At 39.2% G+C, this 9,024-nt stretch overlaps 1 protein-coding gene across 1 annotated transcript; it reads left to right on the top strand.

Moving 5' to 3' along the window:
• The first annotated feature begins 4,496 nt into the window (after positions 1–4,496).
• On the top strand, positions 4,497–8,866 carry trim35-28 (tripartite motif containing 35-28). The gene is given in 7 exon segments (XM_038710985.1): positions 4,497–5,158; positions 5,639–5,734; positions 5,892–5,922; positions 5,925–6,121; positions 6,261–6,283; positions 6,578–6,696; positions 7,038–8,866. Coding segments are annotated over 7 exon segments (1,425 nt in total). The 5' UTR covers positions 4,497–4,735; the 3' UTR covers positions 7,574–8,866.
• Positions 8,867–9,024: the final 158 nt, after the last annotated feature.

Genomic DNA, 9,024 nt, shown 5'->3' with positions numbered 1-9,024 from the left:
CCATGAATGTCAAGACAGTGACTTTTTCAGCCCACAGCTACAAAAAACTCTTCTGGAAAGGAATTCAGTTGTGGTTCATTTTATTTAAAATGTAAACAGCATGCACACCTGACATTTTACTGTATGACTGAGTTGTGACCCAGTGTAATAAGCCTTTCCTGCCCTAACTACGTAAGTGTTTTGACAGGAAAAGGGGTCTTATTTTTCAACACCACCTGTTCAATGGTGTGCATGTCAGTAACCAACATTTCCCCCTCACAGTACGCTTACAACTCTATACCACATTTTTTGAAAAATCACTTTTTTTAAATGCTGCCACGTGTCTGTAAAATATGTCAAATGTAAAATGATAAAAAAAAAAAAAGGTGTGTGTATATTTTTCACAAGGCATGCTAGGTTGCCAGTGTACCCCTAAATTTGGGTTAAAAGTATAATAGTGAAACCATGGAAACATGTCACTTGAGGAACTGAAAAATAAATCTGTTTCATTTGCTAGTTTTGATTCCTATAATCCTGTACCATAGTGTTGGTTGTCACATTGCTAGGTTTAAATAGCAACCAGTTATTTTTACACAGCTAGTTGTGATCAGTGTACTAATTCAACAGTAACAGCCATCACAGGTCAGAGGCTCACAGCAATATAAGATGATGGCTATTTATATTAAATTAGAGATGAGAACTATTTCTCTCTCTATTAGATGAGAACTATTTATATTCAATTTATATTTTTATGATGTTATTAAATAGATAAAATATCAAAGCACATTGAGAACATTATCCTTTTCACTGCTGTTTGAATACCCTGTGTCACCAAGCCATCCTTCCTGCAGCTTCTGGTTTTTGACTGAAAGAGGTTGGTATCACCATAATGTACTGTGTCACTAACATCAATTTTTACTGTGGAATTTAAAAACTCAGTAGCTAGTTGTCATAAGCAGTAGGTGATAAGGCTTTGCTTACTTAGTATGATGTATCACTTTACTTGAGGGGGCGCAAAAAGAGTAGCCTAACAAATGATTAAGGATGGTTATTGTTTATTAGTTTTGTGCTGGTTCAGAGTTAATCAGGAATGGCTCATGAAGAAAGTGGTCAGAATGTCGATTCATGATTCCAGTCAGTCCTCTACTAAATCATCATCTACTACTGGTCTTCCATTCAGAGTTATTCACTAAACTAAGTATTAATTTATTCATTAATTATCATATAGTTCCTCACTTGTTCCAATTTTGCGTACCGCATTGTAAAATGTTACCCTATGCAGTTGAAGGGGCCTATAATTTATGGGCCAGCACAAGATGGAGGAGTTTGCCTGCGGGCCTACCTATTTATTTTATGAATGAAAAAGTATTTAACATGCATTTCAACCTTATGGCTGCAAAGGGACCAGAAACTAAGGGTAGGGAATTTTAGCTGTAAATTTATGTCTAATGTTTTTTAGTTCCAGGGTTCATGACCGAACAATAATTAATTTTTAGTTATAACTCATGTGTGGCCTCCCCTCCTTTGTGCAGCCTTGAGTTGGATTGTGACAGTTATCTGAAATGTCATATTGCAAATACTGATAATCAGTATTATAGTAGGCTGCGTTTTTTTGGGAAAATCCAATGATTTGCAACATTGGCCACAAGAGACATTAAAGGGATAGCTACCTCAGGTATAAACTATTTTTAAATAATCTCTGATAAGTTTATATCGTTTCACAGTCTACATTGTCATGTCACTCGATGCATCATGACACTTTGCCTTAGTCTACGGTTTACAACACCCACATTAAGATCACTAAACATTCCCTGCTGAGAGAGCAAAACTCCCACGAAAACAGATGAATTTTTTATTTTACATGTAAAAAGAAACAGCCACCAGATCACTTGTGGATTTCCTGTGTGACATTTGCTGTGACATGTAGCATCGTGCATAGTTAATCTAAAATAGCAAAGAACAAAAATGCTGACCGATTTTTTCGTGTCAAAAGGTGCATGACTAAAATGTAGCTTTTTTCATACATTTTGTGCTGACAAGAATAAAACAACAAACAAAAGAAGTGATTGTGTAGTCAAACTTGTTATAATTTCGTGCTATTGGAGGCCACTGACAAGCCGTATTCTAAGAGTGAAAACAAAATAATCCACTGTACGTGAAGCCCACGAGTACCACAAAAGGTAGAGCGGCAGAGCAGCCCCTATAATAAAGGAACTCTTTGAACACTAATATATATATATATATATATATATATATATATATATATATATATATGTATATATATATGTATATATATAACACTAATATAGAACACATGAAAATGGAAAAGGAGGGGAATGTTAGAGAGAAGGTTTGTCTTTGTTTTCCCCCGCTCTTTTCAGCCCTGTCCAGTATTTTAGGTGTGTTAGGGAGGGTTTTAGTACATAACATTAACAAATACTTTTGTGAGCTACACTGTGACATACATTCTTTAAAGGATAGACACTCAAGAAAAGAGCACACCTCTGTCACACATGTTGTCACAGTGACCTTGAATGTGGTTTGTTTAGAGTTTTACAAGCAGGGCAACGATGAATGCAACGGTCACAATGCAATGTCACGTGTCATTGTGGCTCCATCTGTTGGGTATATTTGCATACTACAGCCACAAAAAAATTTTTTATGAAAACATGACATTTCATATTTTTGTGTGTGTGTAAATAATGCATGAAGGTTGAAGTTGGATGTGCGAGAAGGTTTGGCTTTCAGCGCAAAGTCTTTACAGTGGACACTGGGACAGATAATATAATATATAATATATATAATAATCAGCTGCAGCAAACGGGAGTGAGGCACTGATAACAGAGAACTTCTGATCCTTCTCTTGCAAGCACAAACATCAAGAAAGAAAATCTGAAAAGCATGTTTCTTTAAAAAAGAAAACTAAGACATCCTTTGCCAAATAAATAAATGTTGCATTACATAGGCTGCAAGACAAATACAAATAGTTAAATAGTTAGTTAAATATAAAAGACACAAGTCATCTTTTAAAGGAACCTTAGAGAGTCTAGTTGGCGCCCTCATTCACTCTGCTCTGCTGACAGAGGAAGACAGAGATGTGTCTTAGCATGACGATACAGCAACTGCTCAGTTATCTGAGACAAGCAGGATTACAAGTTGGCAAACAAAGACTAGGCTGTTAAGTTCAGGGTCATGTTTGTTTGTTTTTTTCTACTACAGCTGAATGACATATTGTTTCTCCAGGACCAAGTGACAAAACATCAGACAAAACATTTATTTAAATATCTTTATATAATATACTACAGTGTATGGCTTCATATGGAGAACTGAGTTTAATAAAACATCTGAGCCTGTTGAAACAGAGTGCACTGCAAATAAAAAGACATACTTGTGACTTTATCCAACGAAGGTTAAAATCAAGGGCAACTGGACTTGGTTGAAGATACTGGAAGACGTTTCGTCCCTCATCCAAAGGACTTCTTCAGTTCTGACTGACTGGCAGGGAAACTCAGCTATTTAACCTCCGTGGGGTCGTTATCCCGGGTCATCGATACCGCTGGTTCGTTAGTGTTCCTTGTTGCTGTGACGACAGTCGTTAAGACTACCTGTGGCCAAGACTGAACGACCATCGTTGGCATCTTCACCTGAGGTCAATAGGTTACGTTGCACAGACCTGTATATTGGGGAGACTAAACAACCACTACACAAACGCATGGCTCAACACAGAAGGGCCAACTCCTCAGGTCAAGACTCTGCAGTCTACTTACATCTGAAGGACAGAGGACACTCGTTTGAGGACCACCAGGTGCACATTTTAGACAGAGAAGATGGATGGTTTGAAAGAGGTGTCAAGGAAGCATCTACACCAGGGTTGAGAAGCCGTCATTGAACAGGGGAGGGGGTCTACGCCACCACTTATCCCCCACTTACAATGCTGTCCTTTCATCACTTCCCAGGAAACTCAACAAACGTAACCTATTGGCCTCAGGTGAAGATACCAACGATGGTCGTTCAGTCTTGGCCACAGGTAGTCTTAACGACTGTCGTCACAGCAACAAGGAACACTAACGAACCAGCGGTATCGATGACCCGGGATAACGACCCCACTGAGGTTAAATAGCTGAGTTTCCCTGCCAGTCAGTCAGAACTGAAGAAGTCCTTTTGGATGAGGGACGAAACGTCTTCCAGTATCTTCAACCAAGTCCAGTTGCCCTTGATTTTAACCTTCGTTGGATAACTATGACCTGGATAACTGAGAATCTTCATAGACATACTTGTGACTTCAATGTCAAATAAATGTCCTGTAAATGATTAGTAGGCTATATGGTATATGGGGTAGTAAAAGTGTGGCCTTAATTCACATAGCTATAGCATCATTGTAACACTGTTTCCCCCTCTCTGCCAGGTGTGCACACGGGTTCAGACGTGCACCACGCTACAGTGAGATCTGTTCAGAATACTTTCTGTTACAACCTCCAGCTCCACTAGAAGGCAGTGTTGTATAAACCCTGATCAGTTTTGCTGCCTGTCCAAACGGAAAAGGAGGCACAGAAGTTGTTTCTCGTTGTGATCGTACATGTTGTGTTGTTCAGTAGCTCCTTAATAAGCCTGTCGCCGATACTATTTCTTCATTTTTGAGAACCTATAAGCATTGACATTATCACGCAGCCAAGTGAGTGCGCATTTTTCCTGTGTGTATCCATCAGTTTGGGGGTTTGTCAATAACGAAAGTAAACTGAAGAGGGCCCGTGAAGCCATGGCTGACAGTATGGATGAAGACATGTCGGAAGAGCCTGTACCTCTCCAGCAGGACCTGACCTGTCCCGTTTGTCAGGGCATCTACCGGGACCCCGTGCTGCTGCCTTGTAGCCACAGCTTCTGTCGGGAGTGTCTGCAGAGAAGTCTTCAGTTCAACAAGAAGTGTCCCTTGTGCAGGGAGAAGTTTGAGGAAGGGCAGGACGTCTCCAACCGTGCGCTCAGCAACGCCTGTGAGACTTTCCTCAAACAGACCAACTGGCGGCCGAATCAGAAACCTGTCAGTGAGGACGCCTGTAACCTGCACCTGAAGCCCCTGGAGCTCTACTGTGAGAAGGATGAGGAGCCTGTGTGTGTGGACTGTGTCTCTCTACACAACACACACAGGCTGTGGCCGTTGAAAGAGGGAGCGCCAATATGCAAGGTAAACTGCTCTGATCAGTTATCAACTGGGCGTGGCGCCAGATATTTCCTTCCTGAAGAAAACACATTTTCCTCGATGGCACAGTTTTTCTGCAGGAAATAAAAGATTGACTTGACTCCACCTTTTGTTGACTGAAATACTCAACAGTGAGGCTAGAAACGTACTTACTGTAATGTTAAGTCCACGTTTTCCCCATAAAGTTATACTGAAACTGAATGTACATTCATGTTTAAATACAACGATTACTATTCACATGTTTGGCACATTCCAAGCTGTGGTACATCAACATTCAGTGCTTAAAGCCAGATTTGAATTACAAGATATCCAAAAATCCCTACCACCTCTCCACTTGCCTATCATGAAACCTCTACTTAACTCTCCAAAATTCACAAAATGACACTCCTTACTATTCTCATACTGCCATTCAAAGCTGCCAAAAACCTTGTCCTGCACAGTGTATTCTGCTTTTTCATCCTGCAGAGGGAGCTGGGGTTCAAAGTCCAGATTTTTGAAAAGAAAGTGGAGTCCCACAAGAAAATGACACATAAACTCAACAACGCGGTGCAATACATCAAGGTAAAGTTACTGTCACATCTGACCGTATTCAGTGAGCAACAGGACCTTCCATACAGTATAAAAAGACAGTACAGGACATCCAACACACTATAGACTTCACCAATTTTATTTTGTCCATATGTAACCTATATGTAAACTCTCATCTCATGTAACGCAGTTTCAAGCTGGGCAGGCGGAGAATCAGATCAAGCTGAGTTTGAGAGGCTCCGCAAGGCGCTTGTTACAGAAGAAGCTCTGCGTCTAAGAGCCCTGGCTGCTGAGGAGGAGGAGAAGATTGCTGCCATACAGGAGCTAATTACCAACACAAACAAGGACATCACTGATCTAAAGGAGCTCATTGATTCTCTGAAGAAAGAGATGGGCAATGAGGATCTACCCCTCCTGCGGGTAAGAGAAGGCAGCTCCTCCCCACAGTTATAAGACTGACTTATCAGATTATCATGTTTTTTCTCAGATGTTTAAGTGTTTTCAAGACTTTAAAAAAATTGCATTAAACTAATCTCAAGTAATCTGTTTTATGTTTTAGAATTTCCAGAATTTAAAAAGGAAGTAAGTAACTGCAGAATTGTTGCAAAAACACATATTTTGTGCTGCCTAATCTGTAATTGTGAAAGTGTAAATAAACAATGCAAAGTAGACTGGGAAGTACATTTCACCACATATTTCCCATTATATTTGCATGATTGTTGGATATTTCAAATACATTTTTTGCACGGTTGAATAGTTACACATTTTCTTCTCCATTCCACTCTGCAGAAGATCTGCTTTATCAAGGTTTCTGCTGTATTTTGACAATTTACAAATGTTTCTTGTTAACTTCACATATTGCTGTCTTTGCTCAAGAGCTCAGTGGACTCGTGAAGACCCTTGCCTAACTGATGAGTCTCTTTTGAATATGGGCAAGCATGTTGGTGCTTTGAGCTTCAACGTCTGGAAGAACATGCAGGCCCATGTTAAATATAGTGAGTAAATTCCTCTGTAGGATTTGGGAATGGCCTGTGGCGTTAAGGACTAGGAGCGTATACTGTACCTGTGTTGGACCAATTATTGTGTGTTTGTTAAATTTTTTAAACAGCGACTGGACACAGTATTTCTGATGACCTCAGTGGTGTCTTAAAATTCATTAAAAATGTATTTGTGTACTTGAAACATTAGTCTGGGGCAACACTGACTTGTATATTGACACAAAATACCTGCATTCTTCAGTCTATTAACATTGTATGTGACTTGAAATTCGTTGTCAGTATATTCAACGAATGTTAGCAATATAACATAGTTGTGTCTTGTCTCTTCCTGTATGCAGCTTCTGTGGTGTTAAACCCGAACACAGCATCTCCATGGTTGTCCTTGAGCCCTGACCTAACCAGTGTGAAGGAAAGCTCAGAGCGGCTGACCACTCCTGACAATCCGGAGCGCTTTGATCCTTGTGTGTTTGTCCTGGGTGCTGAAGGTTACACCTCTGGGAAACACAGATGGGATGTCATTGTTGGTGACAATCCCAAGTGGATTGTGGGAGTGTGCAAAGAGTCAGTAGCCCGTAAAAAGAAGTTCACTGTCTCTACGAGTCGTGGTGTGTGGTCCATTGGACTGAGCAAAGGGGTGTACACCGCCTTAACACCTGAGCGTACAGAGCTGCAGGTGCAGCAGCGTCCCGAAAAGATCCGCATCAAGCTGAATATGGATAAAGGAGAAGTATCATTTTGGGATGGGGGGACAGCAAAGCACCTTGTCACTTTAACACACAAGTTTGATGAGAAGATGTTTCCTATTTTTGGCCCTGGGCTCCATAGTTCGCCAATGAATCTGGCTCCAGGAAAAATTGCTATACACACCTCATGATGGGCCAGTATACAGCAGAGGGATGGCTGTTGACTTAAGAGCTGAAAATAATTAATGTTTTCAAATAAAAAAATGTTTTCAAAGCAAGATAAATCGAATAACACTTTAACAGTCAGACAAAAGTCAAACTAAAAAATTTTAATCTGCCAATGAGAAGAGTTTAAACATAATAAAAATGGGGCAGACAATCAAGAGGATAGAAAAAAGTTATGTGGTATGGGATGTTAAATGAGATATATATATATATATATATACACTAAATGGGATTTCTAAAATATAAAAGCTTCACAAAAATATTTTTTAAGAAAACATTTAAATGATAAGGCCGACTTTAAGATTTGGTATAAGGGATTAATGTCAGAAATGAACGTCATAACAGAATGTCATAAGTATAACTGGGTAATGCTTAAAACCAACTTTTTAACATGCAGGCTGCCAGTGAACAAATACTAGATTAAGTGTTTTGTGGTCTTTGCATTTATTGAAAGCCTTGCAGCTGCATGATGCACAAGTTAAGCTGAGAAATGGCTTTTCTGAATACTGATAGCTTAATAGAAATTGCAAGAACTAAAATGTGATAAAAGCATGACTGGCTTTCTCAGAGTCAGCAGAGGATGTTGAGGACCTTTTTTTTTTTTTTAAAGATGTGCCTTAGCTGGAGGAAACAGGATTGACCAGTTTTTTGACACTTTACTACAGAGTGACAGTCCAGAATAAAAAATGACACCAAAATAACTGGCAGCATGGCTAACGCTGGTGACCAATATTGATGAAGTTGGAGAGGTGAATTAATTAAACAGTCGCTCTTGATTTATCATTGCACTGGAGGAAACTCTTGCATTCAGCTCTTAAAACCAGAGGTCAATAAAACACCAAAAAGTCCAGAGTGAACATAATAATTGAAGTTTCTTGCTTCACTAGATTTTGGGGCTATTATGGAAGCAATGTGTAATCTTTGGATACTTTAGGGAGTCATTTTTATCAAGAATCAAAAGAATGGACTACATTTATGCTTTGGGGAAATGTGCTTTTTTTTTTTTAAATCACGTAATTACTACTTTAATATGATTTTGTTGATTCTGCTCAAATATTGTTGTATGGGATAACTGTATTAGGTTGCTGTTCATCACTCACTACACAGAGTGTGACCAGGAAGTAGTCAAGCTCAGCAGGACACAACTTTGGCAATCTTTGAAGTAGGATATATTACTATTACTGCTGTGAGTCGGTATGCAGAAATCTGAGTATGCTGTCTCCATATTAACACTTGCTCAATAAAATGTTAAAATAGGATTTGTTTTGTTTCATTAATTAGAACCACATAAAACAATAAGTAATTACAAGTCAAGGAAAGTCTGAACTTGTGGCACATATGTGAATAAAGACTACATGGTAATCATAATTAATTGGGAGGAATATGCCTTGACAGATGATTAGATTGCATGTAGTTA

The sequence above is a fragment of the Micropterus salmoides genome, unplaced genomic scaffold (genome assembly GCF_014851395.1).
Source record: "Micropterus salmoides isolate LMB-PRFRI ecotype aquatic unplaced genomic scaffold, ASM1485139v1 Ms_hic_scaffold_11, whole genome shotgun sequence".
Taxonomy (NCBI): domain Eukaryota; kingdom Metazoa; phylum Chordata; class Actinopteri; order Centrarchiformes; family Centrarchidae; genus Micropterus; species Micropterus salmoides.
The sequence above is the reverse complement of the archived record's forward strand: the minus strand, read 5'-3'. Positions and strand labels throughout refer to the sequence as shown.